The sequence below is a fragment of the Camelina sativa genome, chromosome 20 (genome assembly GCF_030686135.1).
Source record: "Camelina sativa cultivar CO46 ecotype springtype chromosome 20, ASM3068613v1".
NCBI lineage: Eukaryota > Viridiplantae > Streptophyta > Magnoliopsida > Brassicales > Brassicaceae > Camelina > Camelina sativa.
Genome location: NC_141899.1, coordinates 19,145,644 through 19,167,492, shown reverse-complemented (window position 1 = coordinate 19,167,492; position 21,849 = coordinate 19,145,644). Strand labels below are relative to the sequence as shown.

At 39.8% G+C, this 21,849-nt stretch overlaps 6 protein-coding genes across 7 annotated transcripts; 3 read left to right on the top strand and 3 right to left on the bottom strand.

The window, feature by feature from the left end:
- Nucleotides 1–416: 416 nt before the first annotated feature.
- On the top strand, nucleotides 417–3,271 carry LOC104770888 (probably inactive leucine-rich repeat receptor-like protein kinase At5g48380). The gene is made up of 3 exons (XM_087505963.1): nucleotides 417–876; nucleotides 999–1,941; nucleotides 2,039–3,271. The coding sequence occupies exons 2-3, from the start codon at nucleotides 1,090–1,092 to the stop codon at nucleotides 3,056–3,058; spliced, it is 1,872 nt and encodes a 623-aa protein (XP_087362089.1). The 5' UTR covers nucleotides 417–876; nucleotides 999–1,089; the 3' UTR covers nucleotides 3,059–3,271.
- Nucleotides 3,272–4,509: 1,238 nt separating this feature from the next.
- On the top strand, nucleotides 4,510–5,040 carry LOC147919161 (uncharacterized). Its single transcript, XM_087503872.1, has one exon. It carries the CDS (start codon nucleotides 4,510–4,512, stop codon nucleotides 5,038–5,040), a length of 531 nt encoding a protein of 176 aa, XP_087359998.1.
- A 4,451-nt stretch (nucleotides 5,041–9,491) lies between these two features.
- Nucleotides 9,492–11,653, top strand: LOC104770885 (acyl-coenzyme A thioesterase 2, chloroplastic). 2 transcript variants are annotated; one of them, XM_010495349.3, is made up of 5 exons: nucleotides 9,492–10,111; nucleotides 10,203–10,380; nucleotides 10,477–10,949; nucleotides 11,046–11,174; nucleotides 11,346–11,653. In XM_010495349.3, exons 1-5 carry the CDS (start codon nucleotides 9,758–9,760, stop codon nucleotides 11,508–11,510), a joined length of 1,299 nt encoding a protein of 432 aa, XP_010493651.1. In that variant the 5' UTR covers nucleotides 9,492–9,757; the 3' UTR covers nucleotides 11,511–11,653. The 2 variants fall into 2 exon arrangements, with proteins under 2 accessions (XP_010493651.1, XP_010493652.1); XM_010495350.3 differs by having other exon boundaries at nucleotides 9,509–10,111; nucleotides 10,480–10,949.
- Nucleotides 11,654–12,178: 525 nt separating this feature from the next.
- Nucleotides 12,179–15,176, bottom strand: LOC104770883 (formin-like protein 9). Its single transcript, XM_010495348.3, has 4 exons — nucleotides 13,617–15,176; nucleotides 13,346–13,521; nucleotides 13,018–13,265; nucleotides 12,179–12,931 (listed from the first exon to the last, which is right to left on the bottom strand). The coding sequence occupies exons 1-4, from the start codon at nucleotides 14,957–14,959 to the stop codon at nucleotides 12,326–12,328; spliced, it is 2,373 nt and encodes a 790-aa protein (XP_010493650.1). The 5' UTR covers nucleotides 14,960–15,176; the 3' UTR covers nucleotides 12,179–12,325.
- Nucleotides 15,177–15,501: 325 nt separating this feature from the next.
- LOC104770882 (uncharacterized) lies at nucleotides 15,502–18,432 on the bottom strand. Its single transcript, XM_010495347.2, has 5 exons — nucleotides 17,952–18,432; nucleotides 17,412–17,767; nucleotides 16,211–17,313; nucleotides 16,036–16,137; nucleotides 15,502–15,927 (listed from the first exon to the last, which is right to left on the bottom strand). Exons 2-4 carry the CDS (start codon nucleotides 17,755–17,757, stop codon nucleotides 16,063–16,065), a joined length of 1,524 nt encoding a protein of 507 aa, XP_010493649.2. The 5' UTR covers nucleotides 17,758–17,767; nucleotides 17,952–18,432; the 3' UTR covers nucleotides 15,502–15,927; nucleotides 16,036–16,062.
- A 192-nt stretch (nucleotides 18,433–18,624) lies between these two features.
- On the bottom strand, nucleotides 18,625–20,417 carry LOC104770881 (uncharacterized). The gene is made up of 6 exons (XM_010495345.3): nucleotides 20,124–20,417; nucleotides 20,021–20,052; nucleotides 19,579–19,713; nucleotides 19,137–19,187; nucleotides 18,917–18,969; nucleotides 18,625–18,818 (listed from the first exon to the last, which is right to left on the bottom strand). Exons 1-5 carry the CDS (start codon nucleotides 20,285–20,287, stop codon nucleotides 18,917–18,919), a joined length of 435 nt encoding a protein of 144 aa, XP_010493647.2. The 5' UTR covers nucleotides 20,288–20,417; the 3' UTR covers nucleotides 18,625–18,818.
- Nucleotides 20,418–21,849: the final 1,432 nt, after the last annotated feature.

Genomic DNA, 21,849 nt, shown 5'->3' with positions numbered 1-21,849 from the left:
TTCTCAAGACACCTTTTAAATTTATCAGTTGAAACTTGAAACATTGTTACCAGAACATAAAAATCACTTTTCTGAAAAAAAATTATAATTGGAGCGACGGTATTATGAACATAAAATAAGTATTTACAATGATATAATATTCTTATTTCCTTAAATACATTGGTATTAGTCACAATCTATATACCAAGAAACCCAACAAACCTCACAACTTCCCATTGATTGTTTTTGGATTACATAGAGTTTACCATTTTTTTTCTTTTTGGAATTCCTGGCTGTAACAAGTTAAACAACAACATACGAATCATTGAGTGAACTGATTTGGATGACATATTTTATTATTTGATTTGGTGAAAAACTAGAAGCCAGTAGAAAAATATCCAGAATATATATTTAAAACCAAAATGGAAGAAAAATTTGTCCATCTCTCTCTCTCTCACAAGTCACAAGAAGAAGATATGATGATGTTGAAAAGTCAAAAAGGAGAGAAGAAGAAGAAAAAACATTTAACGCGGAAAGACCAATTTGGTTTTTTGTTTGGGTCATTTGCGTTGCGTTCTCATCAGTGTTTTTTTCTTTTGCTTTGCCCCATTCTTCACGAACTTTCACTAGACGACGACGATCCAAAGTCTCAGTCAACTCTCTCACACCAGACGACTCGACTTCCACTTTTTTATATTATTTCAAACTCCTTTTTCTTCTTCTTCTTCTTCTTCTTTCATAAACACTTTGCCACAGATGCGATTTCCTGTTTCTTCTTCTTCTTCTTCTTCTTCTTCTTCTTCTTCTTCATTGTGCTCTTCAACACTCATGAACACGAGCACGACAACGACGACAAAGACCAACTCTTCTGTCTTGTACAATTTCTAATTTTGATTCGTAAGTTCCTTAGAATTTCTCATAAAAAAAAAAAAAAAAAAATTGAAAACTTTTTTCTAAGTCAACTCAATTTTAGATCGCTTATCTTCTTTCTGATTTTTTGATTATTTATTTGCTTCCAGGTTTCTGATGTTCATCGGAGAGAACCCTAGATTTTGTTTCTCTAGTTTATAGTGATTTTACCCATTTTGTGGAATTTGGGGGGAGGGATTTATGAAGAAGATGGCTGGTAGGTTAGTTTTTGCAATTTTCTTTGGGAATAGTCTCTGTTTGCTGCTTTTACTGTCTAGCTTGGCCGATGCAAATCAGGCCAACATTGATTGCTTGAAGACCTTTAAATCTCAAGTTGATGATCCAAATGGGTATTTGTCAAGTTGGGATTTTGGGAACCAGACTGCACAAGGTTTTATCTGCAAGTTCAGTGGTGTGACTTGTTGGCACGATGATGAGAATAGGGTTTTGAGTATTAAGCTCTCTGGTTTTGGTCTCAGAGGAGTGTTTCCTCAGGGGATTAAGCTATGTTCTGATCTGACTGGTCTAGACCTTTCTAGAAACAACTTCTCTGGACCTTTGCCATCAAACCTTACAGATGTCATTCACCTTGTTACAACTTTGGACCTCTCTTACAATGGTTTCTCTGGTGAAATCCCTGTTAGTATCTCAAACATTTCCTTTTTGAACTCTCTTATGCTTCAGCATAACCAGTTCACTGGTCAGCTTCCTCCTCAGTTAGTGCTACTTGGACGGCTCAAAACGTTCTCTGTGGCTGACAATCGTCTTGAAGGTCCTATCCCAAAGTTCAACAGCACCAGCATTAACTCCGAGAGTTTTGCTAATAACCTGAATTTGTGTGGTAAGCCTCTGGATGACTGTAAGAGTTCTAATGGCTCTCGTGGTAAAGTTATCATTATAGCGGCTGTTGGTGGATTGACTGGGGCTGCATTAGTCGTTGGGGGTGTTTTGTTCTTCTATTTCCGTAAAATGGGTGTTGTTAGGAAGAAGCAGGATGATCCTGAAGGAAACAGATGGGCAAAGAGCTTGATGAAAGGACAGAAAGGCGTTAAGGTAAAAAACCCTCATTGATGACTTAATAGCACATGTTGTACTGTTGTTGTTATGTTCTGAATTTATGATATATGTTTGGTGTTTTGTGAGTTTTCAGGTTTTCATGTTTAAGAACTCGGTTTCGAAGATGAAATTAAGCGATCTTATGAAGGCAACAGATGAATTCAAGAAAGATAACATCATTGGAACAGGAAGAACAGGGACTATGTACAAAGGAGTGCTTGAAGACGGAACTCCACTTATGATAAAGAGGTTGCAGGATTCTCAACGTTCTGAGAAAGAGCTTGACTCAGAGATGAAGACTTTGGGCTCTGTTAAAAACAGAAACTTAGTCCCTCTCTTGGGCTATTGTATTGCGAACAAGGAGAGGCTTCTGATATACGAGTACATGGCAAACGGTTACCTTTATGATCAGTTACATCCTGCAGATGAAGAATCCTTTAAGCCCTTGGATTGGCCTTCAAGGTTGAAAATTGCTATTGGGGCAGCAAAAGGATTGGCGTGGCTTCATCACAGCTGCAACCCGAGGATCATCCATCGCAACATTAGCTCGAAATGCATATTATTGACTGCAGAGTTTGAGCCCAAGATCTCAGATTTCGGTCTAGCTAGGTTGATGAACCCCATTGATACCCATTTAAGCACATTCGTCAATGGAGAATTTGGGGATTTCGGTTATGTTGCTCCCGAGTATTCAAGAACCATGGTCGCAACTCCGAAAGGAGATGTCTACAGCTTCGGGGTTGTGCTTCTAGAGCTAGTAACGGGACAAAAAGCAACGAGTGTCACAAAAGTATCTGAAGAATGCGAGGAAGAAAGCTTCAAGGGGAACCTTGTGGAATGGATTACAAAGCTATCAAGTGAATCAAAACTGCAGGAAGCGATTGACAGGTCTTTACTTGGGAACGGTGTGGATGATGAGATCTTCAAAGTGCTCAAAGTAGCATGCAACTGCGTTCTACCGGAAGTACCAAAGCAGAGGCCTACCATGTTTGAAGTGTATCAGCTTCTGAGGGCCATTGGAGAGAGCTACAACTTCACCGTCGATGATGATATCTTAATCCCCTCTGAATCAGGTGAAGGCGATTTCATCGAAGAGCTCATAGTAGCTCGCTGATCAAGCAGGAAGGGTGAGACATCTCTAGTCGTAGCAGTCCAAAGATATATATAAACTACTACATATATATATGTTTAAAGTAAGTATTGTCTTTCTTTTATTTTATTTTTGGGTTCTCCTTGTCGATGGCGTGGCTGTAATATGAAATATTGTTGTTGATGCACTCTCTCTTATTACTTGCTTATACGGAGCTTTTGGTGTGTAGTACTGTCACTGGTTTGGTTTTGCCACTGCGTCGTTGCTGCTTTCTAAATCTTGGGCACTATTCAATTTGGTTGAAATGATTTTACACTTGAATTGTATCTCATTATTGTTTAACACAACACGCCATTTTCCATTTTACTAAAACCCAAAGTACGAACTCAATAAAAGAGTTTAACCCATTTTAACTAAAATTTGATTATTACTCAAACATTTGTTAGAGAGAGACAGAGAGAGAAAGAGAGAAAGAGAGAGAGAGAAAGAGACAGAGAGTTTGCAAAAAAAAAATTTGTCGAAGAAGTCCGTTTTTTTGGTAGATTGAAGAAGTCTTTTTATTAAACAAATATTTTGAAGTTTGATGTGATTTTGTAAGACATATTTTTGAACTAAAAATGTTAGAAAAGTCTCCTAGAATCACATTTAATAGGATTTTTAAAAAAATAACAGTAGATTTAAAATGAGATTTATAAATTATTGATTGAACAACAAGATATTGTAAATGATTTTTATAAATTTCACATTCAATAACATAGAATTTTAGATGATTTTTAAAAATCATCAATTAAATAACAAGGAGTTCTAATTCCTGGGATATGGCTCAGCTTACGGTTACGTTTGTACCGGAAGATGTTGCTATAATTTCTGCCTTACCGTTGTGACAATCGGATAAACCGGATTTGTTGGGATGGCATTTTACTAAGTCTGGTAAATATTCGGTTAAATTAGGGTACCATATACTCCGTTCAGATCTGATGCCTCCTACTGAGCCCACAATATTTGGACTGGACTTTGTACCGTTGAAGGCCTTTGTGTAGAAAATTTGGTGTCCCTCGAAACTCCGACACTTTATGTGGCAGAAGCTTTCGAGTTGTGTGGCGGTCACAGCTAATCTGCATAAACGTGGTATGAGTTGTGATGTTACGTGTGGCTTGTGTGAGGAGATGATTAATCATACCATTTTTGAATGTCCACCTGCCAGACAGGTTTGGGCTTTGTCGCAGTTCCCGACGGCCTTGGAAAATTTGCCTTCGGAATCAGTTTTGACAAACATGGATTCTCTCTTTTGGCGGTTTAAAAACGTCCCATTCCAGGAAGTGTTTCCCTGGATTCTTTGGTATATTTGGAAAGCACGCAATGATAAACTTTTTAGTAATCTGGATTCGAACCCACTAGCAATTTTGCATTTACCGGAGGATGAGGCCAAAGCCTGGTTTCAGGCTCAGACATAGGACTTGGTGTCAGGATCAGATATGAACCATGCGTTTTTATCTAGTGGAGGTGGAGGATCAGGGGTTCCTAGGTCTTCGTCGAGTTATCTTTGTATTATAGATGGTTCTTGGAAAGCGACAGATCGTTATGCTGGTAGAGGATGGTTTTGCACTTCACCCATGGGTGAAGCTCCTACTATGGGAGCAGCCAACCTTCGACGTAGTCTCTCTCCTCTTCATGCCGAGGTTGAAGCCCTTATCTGGGCTATGCGTTGTATGATTGGAGCGGATAACCAATTTGTTGTCTTTCTCACTGATTGCTCCGACTTGGTGAAGATGATGTCTTCGCCTTCTGAGTGGTCAGCTTTTACGCCTTATTTGGAGGACATTCAGGCGGATAAAGAGGAGTTTGCTTCATTTTCATTAGTCTTCGTTCCTTGCTCTCAAAATGGTAAAGCGGATAGTCTGGCGCGACGTGTTCATTCAGTTCCGCATTTAGTTACCTATGTAAACAATTTTCCTTCGTATTGGCTTGTTTGGGCCAATCTCGTATCCTGTTGTCAAAAAAAATAACAAGGATTTAAAAATATCCCAAAATCTCTTAAAATCCTCAGTTCAATACACCCCCCTTAGGTTCGATTAGAATTGATTCTATTTCATTTTATAACAATCTCTCCAATTTACTTCTATATAAGAAACAAAGTTTATATTGTGAAATTAGATGAGAATCAACGAAAGGTAACCTTATAAAAAAACAAGAAAGAATCACTCAAATGTTATACAAAAGTTGGTTTATTCCTCATATCTAACAATCTTCTAAAAATTGCTCAAATGTTTAGTGCCCTGGATGTAATTACAATTTACCCCTTGGATTTAGTTTTTCGATTTTGATTAAAAAAAATAAAAAAATACACATCAGCAAATTAAAATACACTTCATTTTCGATTTTCCACGTCACAACCCGAAAAAAAAAACTTAACGGCTGAGTAATAGTATTTATGGGAAGACGAAAGGTCTTGTCGATTCATATGACGGCTGAGTTATAACTTTTTGTGGGTGAGTTATCACAAGAAATAATCTGAAAGCAAACAGTTGATTTATATTACTTGACGGCTGAGTTATAGTATTTACGGGAAAACGAAAGGTCTCGTCGATTCATATGACGGTTGAGTTATAATGCTTTGTGGCTGAGTTATCACAAGGAATAATCTGAAAGCGTAAAACGAAAGGTCTCGTCGATTAATATGACGACTGAGTTATAATGCTTGACGCCTGAGTTATTGCACAAAATAAAACAAATGTGTTACAATAATACTGCATCGGACAAGTTTTTGCATTATGCCCAACTTGTTTACATCGAGAGTATGTGTTTAGCTCATGGCTAAACGCCTCCAATCCGTAGTCTTCAAGAACAAGCTCCACAAGCTTGTCGTGTGTTGTGCCTCCATCTATCTGCACAACTATATACCCTCAATCGTCGGTGTTATATACATATCTCTGTTTCTTTACCCAATTACCGGAAACAACTAGTACCGGAACTGGATCCATGAAAGAAAATGAAGAACAAGGCGAAGAAGAAGTAGAAGAACAAGGTGAAGAAGAAGGTGAAGACGAAAGTGAAGAAGAAGTAGATGAACAAGGTGAAGACGAAGATAAAAACCATGTAAGAACAAGAGTCGAAGGAACGACGTTTCATATTTCCGGAGAAGAAAAATGATGACATGGAGTGCTGACATGGATGATGCGTCTGACGTGGCAAGTCAGCCATCAAACCAATTATAACTCAGCCTAAATAAAACTCAGCCATCAAATAAATTATAACTCAGTCACAACATGAATACTATTTTTTTTGTCGACAAACACTCCTTTAGATTAAGTTACAGGTTTACAAACTCTCCTCTAAGGGGAGCCGAACGCAGACCAGTAAACTTACACAGGAGGAGACTTGACCATGGTATGTTGTTTACAACACATGATACAACAAACCATGAAATAAAACAGAAAGAAACATAACTAGGCTTAAAAGCTAAAACAAAGGGATTAAAGACCCAAAAGATAAAGAGCTCTACTATGCTAGTAGGCCATCTAAAGAAGGGGAGTGTGATCTGTTGCCAGACTGATAACTCCGATGATAAACATTGCCGCATAGGATACATAAGATTCCTAGCAGTGTTACGCTCCCAATATTGCGCCTGAAGTGTCGAAACACCCATTCCCTGAAAAGGGAGATCGCAAGAAGGACGAGAAATACATCTTGCAGTCCCAGAACCATAGTCTGCAAATAGAAGAGAAACCCGAAGCCATACGATTGCCATCCACGGTCTCGAGCCAAGCAATAAGCTTCGTAGAGAGATAAAGCCCTTGCATATGGCTGGTGTACAATGATACACAAGCGTATCAATTCCCATTGAGATAGACATCAATGACGGAAAAACATGTTTTCTCCCATTTGAAATTGATATGAGAAGACACACACACCTCGCAGTTGAGGGATATACACCAAAAGGGTCTCTCTTTGCTCAAAGAGGAATTTAAAAGCAACTCTTTCCTCACAGGAGGATACAAGGGGCTCATAGTACGGCACTACAAAGACCATCTTTCCAAGTGTGTTCGTACCGCCAAGATGCGTTCTCGCATGTATAGTTAAGGTGAAGGTTTTAGCAGCAATATCCAATAAGAATAAAGATACCATGATTCTCTCCATAATGGAGGATTTTGATGAGAACAATTTCTCCAAAAAAGAAGGACTAAGTGTAAATGATCTAACACATGAGGAGGAAAATGAGATATATAGGAATAAAGCTACAAAAAGACCCTTACGGAATAAGAATTGTACATTGGAGCTACAACGATACACTTGCACAATTTGCAGATATAACTTTTGATGCTTAGCTTTTGATAAAACCATCAAATCTAGTAAGTTAAAACAATACATCTTAACCACTAAGATGATTCATGCTCTTTCCCTTTTACATGAAAGGAGCAATCTCTCCACATGGGAGGAAGTGGTTGAATAACGGACTAGACCACATGACAATCTGGCCCAGGTCAAGGCCCACCATAAAGCAAAGCCGTGAGTGGTGTGAGTGAGAAAAGAACAGACGGCTAGGTTTAGGGAAAGTGTCAAGAGGAATCTTGCCGGAAATGAGACAACGGGAGAAACCGGCTGAGCAGAGACCAGTGAAGGGAGGCGGATCTCCTCTACGAAGAAGGAGTAGCCGTTGACGGCGTTCAACAGGAGCAGATCTAGATTTATCATGCCACGAGAACTCAAGTGAGGGAATTTTGGCTTCAACATTTGTCAACTCCAAGCATAACTCGTGGTCAAAAAAGCAGAAACTGCTTTGTGGACATGAGGAGAGAGTGATGAGCAACACGAGAGAAGGAAATAAGTAACGTATGTGCGACGGATCCGGTGACTCTCTGGTGGAACCAGTGTGTGGAGAGTACTCCGCAAAATGTTCTTCACTTGATAGTAACAAAATTGAATAAGAAGATTTGGCTGATTTGCTCGCCAGCGCTGCGAGTGGCTGGCGGAAAGAGAGAGAAGGAATGGGGAAGATCTCACCAAAAACCATGGTGGAAATAAGGAAGAAAGATCTCGTCGGCGGTTAGAGGCCGACGGAATGCGAGGTAAGGTCTTCGGACGAGTGGGTCTGAGAAGATAGATGAAGAACGCCGTTTAATAGTAGGTAGAGTCTGATAATTGTCGCCGGAGAAGACTCATCTTGGGAATAACATGAATACCATTATAGTAATTAAAAAGCAAAAAAATGGCAGCCAAATTCAGCCGCTTCATCAACTGAAAATATGTAACTCAGCCGTATCGTTTAATAAGTCAGCCGTAACTGAATAATATTCTAGTAATTAATCTTTTGCTACTAAGTCAGCCGTGAAATGGCCGAGTTGTACGATAAGTCAGCCTATCACGGCTGAGTTATAGTTTTTAATCATAACTCAGCCGTAACTACATCTCATAAGTCAGTCGTTTTTCATAACTCAGCCACCCGAAAAAAGTTAATTCAGCCGTGTTGTAGTGATAACTCAGCCAAAATTTTGACAACTCAACCATCGGGTGTACGGCTGAGTTAGAGCATAACTCAGCCAGATTTTAATAAGTCAGCCGTAATGCTTGGCTGAGTTATGCTCTAAGTCAGCCGTCCGCTCTTACTCAAATGTTATTTTTCCATAAATCAGCCGCAACATACCTATAACTCAGCCGTCATTACTTCTATAACGTGTTACAGCTTAGTTATTTAATATATGTCAGTGATTTCTGACGTAATGTCTAACGTGACAATGACATTTTGGTAATTACATTTTTTCCGATAAAAATACCCAAAATATTATAGTATTAAATTTTTATTTTTGTAAATTCTGGTAATATTACCTAAAATGTATAAGGGTGAATTTGCCTAATAACCAAAACAAAAAAACCATAGTATAAAATAACATCATATTTGAAAAAATTTGAAGATTAGGATGGAGGTATAACAAAATTACCATTTTAGTGTTTGTAGGTGGTGGAGAGCATGATGGCTCATGGTCGGAGACAGTGGCCGGTGGCCGGCGGCCGGAGGAGGTGGCCGGAGATTCTCGCCGGATATTGTCGGCGGCCGGAGGCAGGCGGGCGGAGGAGGTCGTCGGAAGTGGTCGTCGGAGATAATCGCCGGTGGTGGTCGTCGGAGATTGTCGGCGGTGATTCTGGACGGAACTCGGCGGTGGTCCGGTGGAACCCCAGCGGTGGTCCGGCGGAACCCCGGCGGTGGTCCGGCGGAACCCCGGCGGTGGTCCGGCGGAACCCCGGCGGTGGTCCGGCGGAACCCCGGCGGTGGTCCGGCGGAACCCCGGCAGTGGTCCGACGGAACCCCAGCGGTGGTCCGACGGAACCCCGGCGGTGGTCCGATGGTGGTGTGATGGTGGTAGAAGAGGAGGTGGTTTGTGGTGGTAGGAGGGGAGATGGTTTGTGGTTGTAGAGATAGAGACAAATTGGTATATATTGTATATTATACATAGAATATAGTAGATACATGGTTAGAATAGTTACTCACTTAGTTTTAATTTTTTTTTGCGTTATACCTGCCAATTCCCCAATGTATAACATCAAAATAAATTTTCCAAAAAACAATGTCAAAGAAAGAAACAGTCGAAGCTCCAATCCAAAGTCAATGGAACCAAATAAACCAATGACCTTCCTTTGAATGATTCACCAGCATCTCTTTCACCTTCCCTCATTTTCAAAAACCCAGGAGAAAGCTTCTCACTTTGTTCATCATCATCCAATCCAACCATGAATTCTCCGAGACCCATCTCCGTCGTCTCCACCTTCGCCTCACCGTCCTCCCCTTGTGACTCAACTAAGAAGCCTCTGAGTTTGTGGCCTGGTATGTACCACTCTCCGGTCACCACAGCTTTATGGGAAGCCAGATCCAAAATCTTCGAATCACTTCTTGATCCTCCTGTTAACGCTCCCCCACAGAGCCAGCTTCTAACCAGAACCCCTTCTCATAGCCGAACCACCATTTTCTACCCTTTCTCCACTGACTTTATTCTCCGCGAGCAGTACAGAGATCCATGGAACGAGGTCCGTATCGGGATCTTGCTTGAAGATCTCGATGCTTTAGCCGGCACTATCTCTGTCAAGGTATACCCTCTCTCTATTTTGTCTTGATTTTGCCAAAGTTGGATGCTTTTTAGAATTCTAATGTGCGTGTGTCTATACATTTGTGATTCAGCATTGTTCTGATGATGATAGCACAACGAGGCCACTCTTGCTGGTTACAGCTTCTGTTCATAAGATTGTTTTAAAGAAGCCCATTTGTGTCGGCATTGATCTCAAGACTGTTGCTTCTGTCATTTGGGTTGGTCGCTCATCTATCGAGATTCAACTCGAAGTTATGCAATCCGAACACAGTATGTATACATATTGTCTACAAAGTTTCAAACTACAGGCATGTATCCTGGATATAGAAAAAATTAAAACACTTGCTTCTGTTTTGTTGTTTTCAGAAGATGTCAAGGCTTCTTCGGATTCGGTTGCGCTAACTGCCAACTTCATTTTTGTGGCTCGTGACTCTAAGACTGGTAAGGCTGCTCCTATCAACCGCCTTTCTCCTGAAACCGAGCTCGAGAAGCTTCTCTTTGAGGAAGCCGAAGCTAGGAATAACTTGAGGAAGAAGAAGAGGGGAGGTGACAGAAGGGAATTTGATCACGGGGAGTGTAAGAAGCTCGAGGCTTGGTTGGCTGAAGGAAGGATTTTCTCTGACATGCCAGCTCTTGCAGACAGAAACAGCATTCTTCTTAAAGATACTCGTCTTGAGAATTCGCTTATATGCCAACCGCAGCAGAGGAACATCCATGGGAGAATCTTTGGAGGATTTTTAATGCACAGAGCGTTTGAGTTGGCTTTCTCCACAGCTTATACATTTGCTGGTCTAGTGCCCTACTTCTTAGAAGTTGATCACGTCGATTTCCTAAGACCAGTCTGTATCCAAATCACTTCTTACTTACTATCCTATTATTATTGTTCACGTTCTCTCCTTCTGTATATAACTTATGTCAATGGACTTGCATGATAGGTGGACGTTGGGGACTTCTTACGTTTCAAATCCTGTGTGCTTTACACTCAACTGGATAAACTGGATTGTCCGCTCATCAATATCGAAGTTGTTGCCCATGTTACAAGCCCAGAGATTCGTTCCAGTGAGGTAATATCCTAACTTGATAGTGGTTATCTTTTCTAAAGATCATTTGAAACTCTAATAAAGTTGAACTTGCTCACTGATTCTTTAGAAAATATGCATATTTGTGCCAATATCAAAGATTGAAGCTCATTATGTCTATTTGAGGTCTATTTCTGTGTTGCATATGTGATGTAGGTTTCAAATACATTCTACTTTAAGTTCACTGTAAGACCAGAGGCAAAGGCCAGAAACAATGGGTTTAAGCTTCGCAATGTAGTTCCTGCCACAGAGGAGGAAGCTCGTCATATCCTGGAGCGCATGGATGCAGAAGCATTGAACTCAAGCAAACAACAAGAGTAGACATAATTCCGCGTTAATATCTATGGTGTTTCTGTGTTCTAAAAGATACACCTATCCACTGACCACAAAATTAACTAGAAATGTATATGCATTTCTTCTATTGTATCTAAACGATTTGCTAATATAACCAAAGATTTGGCTTACACCTGCAATCCATTGATTTGGATGTCCAAACGGGTTACCTGTTACCACTAACAGAAAACAAATGTGGATGAATGAATGATACCACTGATGCTGCAGAAGACAAGTAGTTGATCTAGATGAGGTAGTTACCAGTACAAATCTGGGAGTTTGTCTTGGGTAAAAGTGTTTCAAGTTGAGAAATTGCAAATAAGAAATGTCTCAAAGTCCATACATCTTCAAGTGGAGGAGCGGCTTACAGAGTAAATCTTTCGAATTTTCTAGGTAACCGAGAAGTGACAGCTTTAAGTTGAGAAATAAATTGCAAAATATCACACTTGACACCAACAGCAAGAGATGTTGTAGCAAGCTTATGGGCTCTTTTCCCTTGGCTTGTGTCTTCTCAGTCTGTCTTCTTTCTTACATGTAGAATCACCCAATTATCGCACCAACGGGCACAAATATAAGAGTAAAAAGATTGTATCTTCCTCCTCGCAAAATGGAAAGCCACACATACTCAATAGACATCACACTAACTAAGAGCAAGATTTCGAAGCAAATTAGCATCAACACCTACTAATGTCTTCCAAAATGATACAGATATTCTCCAGAGATGCCGCTAGTCATACACGTTACAAGACACTGAAACTAGAGATACGTTCCTAATCATTACATTTAAAATCTTACAATGGGAATCAGTCTCCCATCTCGTGACATACGTTGTCTAGAACAGACAAGAAGTCTCTCACAATCATGAAGATTCTCGTTGTGTGACCTTCCTTGGAAGAATCTCCATGGAACTGCTCTGTGACTTCTTCCAATGCGGAGAGCGTTGAACTTTCTCGTATTTTAATCTTCACAATCTCCTCTGCAGCAGCTTTCAAGAATCTAGCCATCCTCTCCCTGAAATCTCCACTTGATCCACTCTCCTCGCTCAGTAGCAAAAGCTCCTCGATGTTCTTCAGTCCTTGACAAAGCTTCAAGACATTGCTTCTTAGAACACCATACTCAATGTCTGATGATTTCTTGACATTGCTCAGTTCTGAATTCAGGTTTCTGATGCCTTCTAAAGCTCTCACACTGCCTTCTGATTTTATCATTTCCTGAACAACAAAACGCAAGAGACTGCTTTTTCCATCTACTCCCTTGACATCAACGAGCTTGAGGAGCGTGTCAAGTTTGAAGTCATCAGCATCATCAGCACAGTGGTTTGTTCTAACATTCATCTTGTTTCCTGTCTTCAGTACAGCATCCAGAAGTATGGAGAACATTCTACTGTTACTCAGTTCTTCACAAGCAACCTGCAAAAGCAGATAAACTTAATGAGACATAACATAAGATTACAACATCATACATGCATATGTAAATCAGCTATCTTCAGCATTACCTGAACAACACTGAATGATTTTCTGAGACGTTTGATCTCAGATTTGAAATTAGCCGCAAAGAGCAATGCACCAACCCGTTTGAACACAAAAGGCACATGAAGCAATTCCTTAAGAAACCTCTCAGCGGGACCAAGCTTGATGATCACTGAATCATCACTAAAGCTCTTCAACCTCCTCTCTTCTTCTTTACTAGGTGCTAATCTCAATAAACACTCAAGAAGTTCAGCTCCAAGTGCATCACAGTCACCTAAATCAATCATTAGAAGAACACAAATCAATAACTTTTACAAAACACACATGGCAATAAATTAAAGATTATTATTTTACCATCAAGAAGAGCTTGACAAACATCCTTTGTGGTTAAGTTAAGTAGTTGGAGCAGAGTAGCAATATTCTGAGCCTTTCTCGGATCTAAAACTTTGCTTTCTTGATTTAGGGTCGGAAGATCTCTTGGATTTGACAAGTTTCCAATGTACAGAGTCTCTACCATCTCCTTGTCCAATCTACCACACAATCAGACAAATTCAACTAACATTAAACTCATATCAATAACAACAACAGACAAAAAGAGAAAGAAGAGAGCTTTCACTTTTCTTACTTGAAAGAGCTCGATCTAAGTCGGTCCCAATGCTGCTGTTTGGGAGGTTGGTCCGAAAAAGATAGTTTCTTAACATCATCATTTTGAACCACAAAAGGTTGAGACGGTGGAACAATAGGAGGTGGTCTGGTCGGAGGAGGAAGAGCAGGAACTGTTGCTGCTACTTTACTCTGTTGAGATGAAGATTCACCAATGTTGATAACAAAATCTCTTCTTGATGAAGCAGAGTGAGAAAGCAAAACAGACTTCACATTCCGACTAAAATCGTTCCAAATCGGCGGCGAACTATCAAAAAACTTCCGGAACAACCCATCAGGAGAAGTAGAAACTGAAGAGTAGAGAGAAGAGAGTGGTGTTCTTATGAATCCTCTGTCTGGTGAAGTAGAAGCAGAAGAGATACGAGGGAACCCAAATCCCACATTTTGATTCCAGAAGCTAAACATTCTCAAAGACGCCGACCCGTTTCCGTTGTGTTTCCTTACTCTTAGTCTCTCCGGTGACGGAGACTGAAGGTTAGTAGCGTCTGAGTATCTAGGGTTTGGTGGAGACATGGTCATAGAGAATGACCTAGCTGGAGAAACCCAACCGGAGCAGGAGGAAGAGCAGGAATGAGATGGGCTTGAAGTCTCTGAGCCAGGGAGAGAAGCCATAGGTGAAAAGAACACATCTTCTTCTCCGTCTTCTTCGTTTACCTCTGCTTCATAGTTGTTGTGGTGGAAGCTACGAGTTGGTAACGGTGGTAATGGTCGTATCTCCGGCGAGTCTTGCTTCAAGAAAAAAGTTCCTCCGGTTCTAATGTGGTCAGATTCCTCTGTATTGAGGTAGAAGACCTCTGAGGGAGATGTAGTAGCAGCCATATTGAAGTTAGTGGTGATGTGACTCTGTTCATCATCATAGCTGCTTCTGCTTGTGTTGCTGCTACTAGGACAATGACTGTTCTTAACATGACGGTTTCGCCCTTGGTGTCGTCCGTAGAGAAACAAGGCCAAGCCTAAGACTGTGGCGACGGCAAGAACGGCGGAGATAGCTGGAAGGAGAAGAGTAGGAGAAGCGTGGTGTGGTTTAGAAGAGCGAGGGAGGACTAAGGCGGAGATGTTGGCTGGAAATGTGGGGAAGACAGCGAAGGTAGGAGGAGGAGGAGGAGATGGAGGAAGAGGAGGAGGAGCTGAGGCGGAGTAGGTAGGGAAGAAAGGAGGACTAATGGGGGAGAGAGGAGGAGGAAGTGGTGAATCGTAGTCGTAGAGGTGACGACGGCCGAGAGAAACGGCGGATGCGTAGGATAGAGGAGACGGTGGTGCGCATGTTAGCAGGAAGAAGAAGATGGCCAACCAAAAGTTCTGCATTTTGTTTTGCAAAGCTCTCTCTCTCTCTCTCTCTCACTCACACACTGTTCACACTCACTATAACAGAGGAGAGAAGTTAATGGGGCACTATTATGGCTGTACCTGTGACTTTGAGCTTTGTGTAATAATACTACTCTCTCTGTGACTCACTATTTTCAGTTTTACCAATATAACTATTTACATTTTTGTTTTGTTTGTTATTCAATAAAAACGTGACACTGACACAGAAGACCACTAGGGCCAGTCGTAAAGTAACTACAAATATTTAAAAATTGATGATATATACGAGTATTTTTGTGTATTCGTGAAGATTTAGTGAATCCATGTAAAGAGTGTATAAGATATGTGTAATAATTACTTGAACTTCGAAGTTTTTTTACCCGTCTTTCAAAAGAATCTTTTTTTTTTGACTTTTTCTGACTCTCTCCTCTCCAATACATGGATGGACTTTATTTCTCTTTCCATGGATAATATCAAAGAATTTGTACGATTACTATTTGGCAATATTCAAAATTCATTTTCACAATCAATAGATAGATAAATGGCATAGAGGCTCGTTTCAATTGCGTTGTGAGCCCAAACGCTTATCTTCAGAAGTTGGCCTTAACAGCCCAAAGTTACACTTGACTGAAAAAGTGATTGTTCAATTTCATAGCACTTCTATTAAGCTGTTTCCTTACTCTGACTCTTAGAGACTTTAGTGAGAAATGATTGTTCAATTTCATAGCCCTTCTCTTCAGCTGTATCCTTGCTATAACTCTTAGAGGTTCTTATGGATGGAGATGCTAGCTGTAACACCTTCTATCCTGAGAATCGTAAGACGATTTGCTACAGTCGTTTACACTTTGCTATCTTTTCATTCTCAGTAACAAAGATCAGATGAACGATTGACTGCTTCATGAACATATGGTGTATATATCAATGGCGAATATATTCGAGTTTTGCACTTTTGTGCCTATTGGTATGATCTGTAATGAAGGGTAAATAGAAACCACTAGGTTAGGTAGGTAGGTCATCTTTGAAATCTTCTTTTGTTTAGTACAAGAAATCACAGAAGTTGAGGTCGTAACCAATACCTTACTGTTTTGTACGAAGTGTGTGACTCATTTTTGTCTAGCTAGTAACCACTTCATCCATGTCGACAAACTATACTTTGCGATGTGATCCGGCAAATCCACCTGAACAAAAATCATCAACACAAATAAGGTCCCTGTTGCAGAAAACACGAATTTACAGGAATAGGAAACTCACACTGGTCCATGTTGCAGAAAACCCATCAGTAGATAGCAACCAACTTCGACTTGTTTGATGCAGACCTAAAAGCTCCTCATCATCATCAATAGCCCTCTTCTTTTTCTTCTTTCTTTTCTTCTTCTCCCTCTTGTGCCTCTTTTTAGAAACCTGGCTTCTACTATCTGAGTCAGATTCGCTTTCTTCAGAGAATCCCTTATGGCTTAGCAGCAATGAGTGGTCACTAGACCTGCGGGATTCAATCCCATTTTTTCTAAATAGAAGCTCCCATGAATCTGGCGTCTGACATTCCTCTGCTAGTCTGAAGTGAATAGTCCAAGAAAGTAACCCGAGTAATCTTATAACCTCTTCGTGTTTCATCTTCGAGAGATCTCTCAGAATTAGAGAAAAGCTACTGCCGTTTTCCAAACCTCTGAAGATCTCTGCCGTGGTTTCTTTCAACAACTTTCCCTCGTCATCGAGGTTCTCATCACGCACAAGCCGTAGCAACTGACGACCTTGGTTGATAATAGAATTCAGCAGTAGAAGCTCGTCAATAGATTCCGCGTCAACATATTTTGAAAGAACAACCCCGAGCCAGCAAGAAGAGTCACCACAATCCCAAGATTCAATGCTTGGCTCGAAATAGTTGCCAAGCAATTCAAGAAATCGACACAAGTCACATTCTTCAAGTGTGATAAGGAGATGCTGAGTTAAAGAAGAGAAAGACTCCTCCGTAAGAAAATCCTCCACAGCATCCCACACATCATTCATATCTTCCTCATACATGAAACCGATAAACAGATCTATAAAGAATTTGGTATCAAGAAACAAAACCTGGCCATCTTTCAGAGACTCAGCAAACTCTTTAGATGACCAAAACTCAGGAACATTGTCAAGAAAATTCTCAATGGTCCGTTGAACGTCCAAATCAAGAAGGTAATGAGGCTTTGTAGCAACAACCGCAGGCGACTGACCGTGCTTGCCTCGCCATTCAAGCTCATCCCAACATATATCCCGGTTCGCAAACGCAAACTGAGCCAATGCTTTTGCACCGCGTTTGTGATCAGACCCACCATCATAAGCAAACTCAGAGAACCACTCTAGTATACGCTTTGGATGCCCTGCATATTTCCAAAAAAAACTCAACATCAAGCACAACAATCTCACAAGATAAAATGTAAACAATGGGGAGATTAAAATTAAACAAGAGACACTTCACCTTCAAAGAATTTCTCAAGTATATAGCTTCTTTTGGCTAACAAAGATCCAAGTCTCCTAGGTCTCTTCTCAAACATCATTGTCAGAAGCTGAGATACAAACTGCAACTTTCTAGGTTTTGATCTTAACAACTTGATGAAAACACTAAGTTGCTTCCTAGGGGATATAGAAACAGTAGAAAGAGCACTACAAAGCCAAAGTCTAGCTTCTGATCGACCTCCACGCGTCACCAACGATTGAATGTGAGAGCCTAATTTGTTCAACAGAGGTAAAATCACATCGATGTTGCTACTGTTGTGGGCAACAACATCGTTCAACTTTGGTTCAGACAAGAACAAATTCACCATCCTTTCTGATCTAAACAACAATAATACGATATGGGTTTGATGAGAAATCAACAAATCATGGGAGAAATCAACAATTGATGCGGTGAATAGAGATTATTTGAAGCCCTAAATCATTCGAGAATACGTAACCGAAAGATTCATAATTTAGGGTTTCAGATACGAGAATGAGTTTTTAGGGTTTGGGAAAAGAGTACCAATGTTTGATGTCGAGGAGAACTGAATCAGTTTATGACCGACCTGCTTTTTCTGGGGTTCGCAACTTACCCCACAGGCCAAACGGGGTTATTTGATATTGGTTCGAGTCGACCGGCCCTATTTAATTTTGCAGAAAAGAGAGAGAGAGAGAGAGAGAGAGAGTACAAATAATTTATGGATTTGTAATTTACAATTTTTAGATCAATTCTGTCGTAAATATCACTAAAATGAAATTTGTAAAAAATATTTACTTCTTTTTTTTTTAGTTATTTTTTCCCAAAAAAATACCATTAAAATGTAGTATATTTTTCTAAAGATACGGCAAAATCAAAACTAAAATACCATAGCCAAAAGTCTTGACCGTTGCAGGATGATCAAACAAAACTTTGCTCCGTATATCTTTCTTTTGTCCATGAAGTATACTATTGACTTGAACTAGTATAAAGCTTCTTCTTTGTTCTTTAACCCAATCTCGTTCCCTTCTTTCATAACATGATCAAGAGAGAAGAAGCCTTTGTCATCTCAACTCTTTACGCTGATTGTGGAAACTCCTAGTCAAAATTTTAGGGCATTTCAATCTTTTAGGCTCGTACAGAGGCTTTTGTCATGCCATCGTGTAACTTGTGACAGCCATTTAAATTCTTGTTAGGAAATATATATTTGGAAAATGAATAAATAGAGAAAAATCTTATTAAATAAGGCTGTAAGCGTTTCAAGACAACATTGTCACATAGAGTTTGTAATCATTTTGTAAGATTTTGATAGCACGATAACAAATGGTTAGAACTTGGCGGCCCTGTAACCAGCCGCCAACCCACGACAGAGTTCGGTTCTGTAATCCGTTGGCAACATTGATGGCTTGCTTGCTGAAGCCAATATATATCTAGATTGGTTCAGTCCCGCCTCAACAAACGACACACATTTAAAAGCACATGTAATAAACTGATATTGCTATTGGCCTCACCTAGTGAGGCAGTTTACCCCACACATCCCCACCATAATACATCATCGGTCTTTCTGTTAAATTAGATAAATAAAAAACGATCAAGGTGGGGAACATAGGTATATCCTAATTCATAAGTCCAGGAACAAACAATTGACTTGTTGTTCATATACCAGACAATCAGAAAGTTTTTAAAAAAACTTTATTTTAAACAAATTTTATTTAAGAGTCTTAAACTCACCAGACAAATCAACAGTAGGGTCATTATAGAGATGCATTGCAGCTGCCCAACCTACAATCAAGATAGTGAAATTGCTTTAAAATGAGACACAAACACAACACACATATACAAATCAAGTGCTTGCATAAAAGATGGCATCAGAACTCTGCTAGGATCAGAAACTAAAACTTGCTTTAATTTCTCACTGAATCGTAAAACACAAACCGAATCAAAGAACAATCTAGTAACCTAAAGACCAAGGAAATAGTAACTATAAATAAGGGGTGAGTTCTAGAGCACACTAACTCTCTCGATGCCCTAAACCAGACACAATTACTCGACCCCTAAATAATTTTTGGCATGAGTATTCGATGTTAACAAAAGAGGCACATAAATGCTACACTAAAACTCATTAGCAAAGACAGTGAAGAGATTAAGCAGAAGCAAAAAAAAAAAAACGTACGGTGACTGAGAAGATGAAAAGCTTCACTGTTAGAGCAACCCTCTAGAGATATAATCTTTGGAGAGGAAGAGTTTTCCCTCTGGAAACCAACAGAAACAGGCTGACTTCTCTCTCCCTCGTTGCTACTGAAGCTTCCTGTTCCATCCAAAGTTCATCTCAAAATTTACACAAAAGAAACACAACAACGTTAACATGCAAAAGTGGTTGAAGCTGCTTCTACAGGTTGAGCAATTATAGCATATAATCTTTCAAAATGGTTTCACCATTTACACCAGAAAGCAACTAGCTTACAGATTGATTTCACATTAAAACCCAAGTGGACCAGTGAGACTCTCTTCTATACAGAGACTCAGTGAGATTAAGTTTTATTACTCTAAATTCGCTATTCTAATTTTATCAATAGAAGCAGAGAGAGAGAGAGAGAGAGAGATTACGAACGAACCTCTTGATCTCCTCCGGTTCGAAGAACGGTTCCTACGAGGCAGAGAAGGAATCTGAGAAATCAAAAATCGAAAGCAAAGGAGATGAGGAAGGAGAGAAGTAACCTTTGGTTAGGTGGAGTGTATCGTTTAGGTGCGGAGGAGGTTGAATCCACCATTGAAGATGAGTTAGGGTTCTCCATCATCTCTCCCTCGCTCCAGCCCCCAGTGAAGAAGAAGAAGAAGAAGAAGAAGAAGAAGATCTCCGTGTGTGTGACAACAGTTCCCATATCTCTCTGCGTCGAGGAGGTCGTAAGAAATTCTATGATCTTCACGCGCTCATCTTTGGCGCGTGCTTTTCAGTCGCTTTTTTTTTTTTTATTAAGCTGACCGAACAAAGCCGCAACTAAAATGAGTTTTGGTCGAAGAGTCGGTTAAACCGGGGATTAAGTAATAGTCGAAAAGTTAAAAATTACACTCAGTTTTCAGAACAGATCCGAGCCACGTCATCGCTAATTACCAGGCTAACGTATGTGTTAGAGCAATTTTGGTTTCGGTTTTGGCATATTTTTTTGTATTTAGAGAATTGTTTTGAAATACAATGTGTAACGTCTTTACCTCTTTATATATGTTTGTGACATCATGGAAATGAATATGGGATATGTGGATGTCTTCTATGTAGACTATGTGATCGCACGTACACTTGCCTTTGCCACACATGTAATTATACTCCATCAGATGCTTACATCATAACCACATACATACATACATACATACATACATATCCCGATTTGTTATTGATACAGAAGATCCTTCTCCAATAAATCTTACAATATCTGAGTAGCCACTTAATTCTTGTGTGTGAATTCATTAAACAAAGTTCAAACTCAACAAATTGTTGTGGTGTACTTTGTCGAAGAAAGATCAACAATGACTATGGGGGTTACTCTTGTAACAAGGACGGTTGCTCGTACGCAGCACATTCAAAATGTGTCACACAGTGTGGGATGGTAAAGACCTTGAGGGAGAGCAAGAAGAAAGACATTAGTTGAGCCTATTTGTTCCTTTTGTGAGAAGCCTTGTCCACACAAAATTGTTTTCCAATGTTTTGGATTAACTTCGTGTTCCACTTCTGGTATCCGTGTTGAAGTTTCTGTAGAGTTGACCTGATTTCAACATTAGAACTTATATTTAACGTCATTGCTAATCAACTCGGATTTCTGCATTAAATGGAGGATTATTGGAGTGCATCCCCTGCTTTATTTCTCTCTACCTTTGCTTTGTTTCGCTTCTCAAAGAAATCTGAAACATTAATTAAATTACCTATCTTTCGGTGATTGAGTTATCTTGTTCCAAAGTAGTTTATTTACTGAGTTGAAGTGTAACTTGAAGACAGACCTGCATACCCTGCAACACTGTTAGTTTGTGATTGTTATTTTGTTTATAAAAAGGTTTGTTCTGTTATTTTACCTTGATATTTTTGGATATCTTTGAGGAGTGGATAAAATGGTTAGTGCTAAAAAATAATTGAAAATGGTAACAATGCAAATCAATTTATGCTCATTGCAATAATTACTCGATCATGTGTTGTGAATCGAGTTATTTTAAATCAATTTATCTTCATTGCAATATCATCATGTGTTATGTGCTACAAGTAAATTAGTGGTTGACATCACTTCATAAATTGGATCGTCATGCAGAAGCATGTGCTGAGATAGTCATGGGATAAGGAGTTTTAGAAAAAGTTAAACTAAAGTTTTGTTTTGGAATTTTGGGTTTGGTGGATTGGAGATAGCTATAGATAGGATTTTATAGTGTTACTTCGACGTCATCAAGTCATGTTATGTTACTG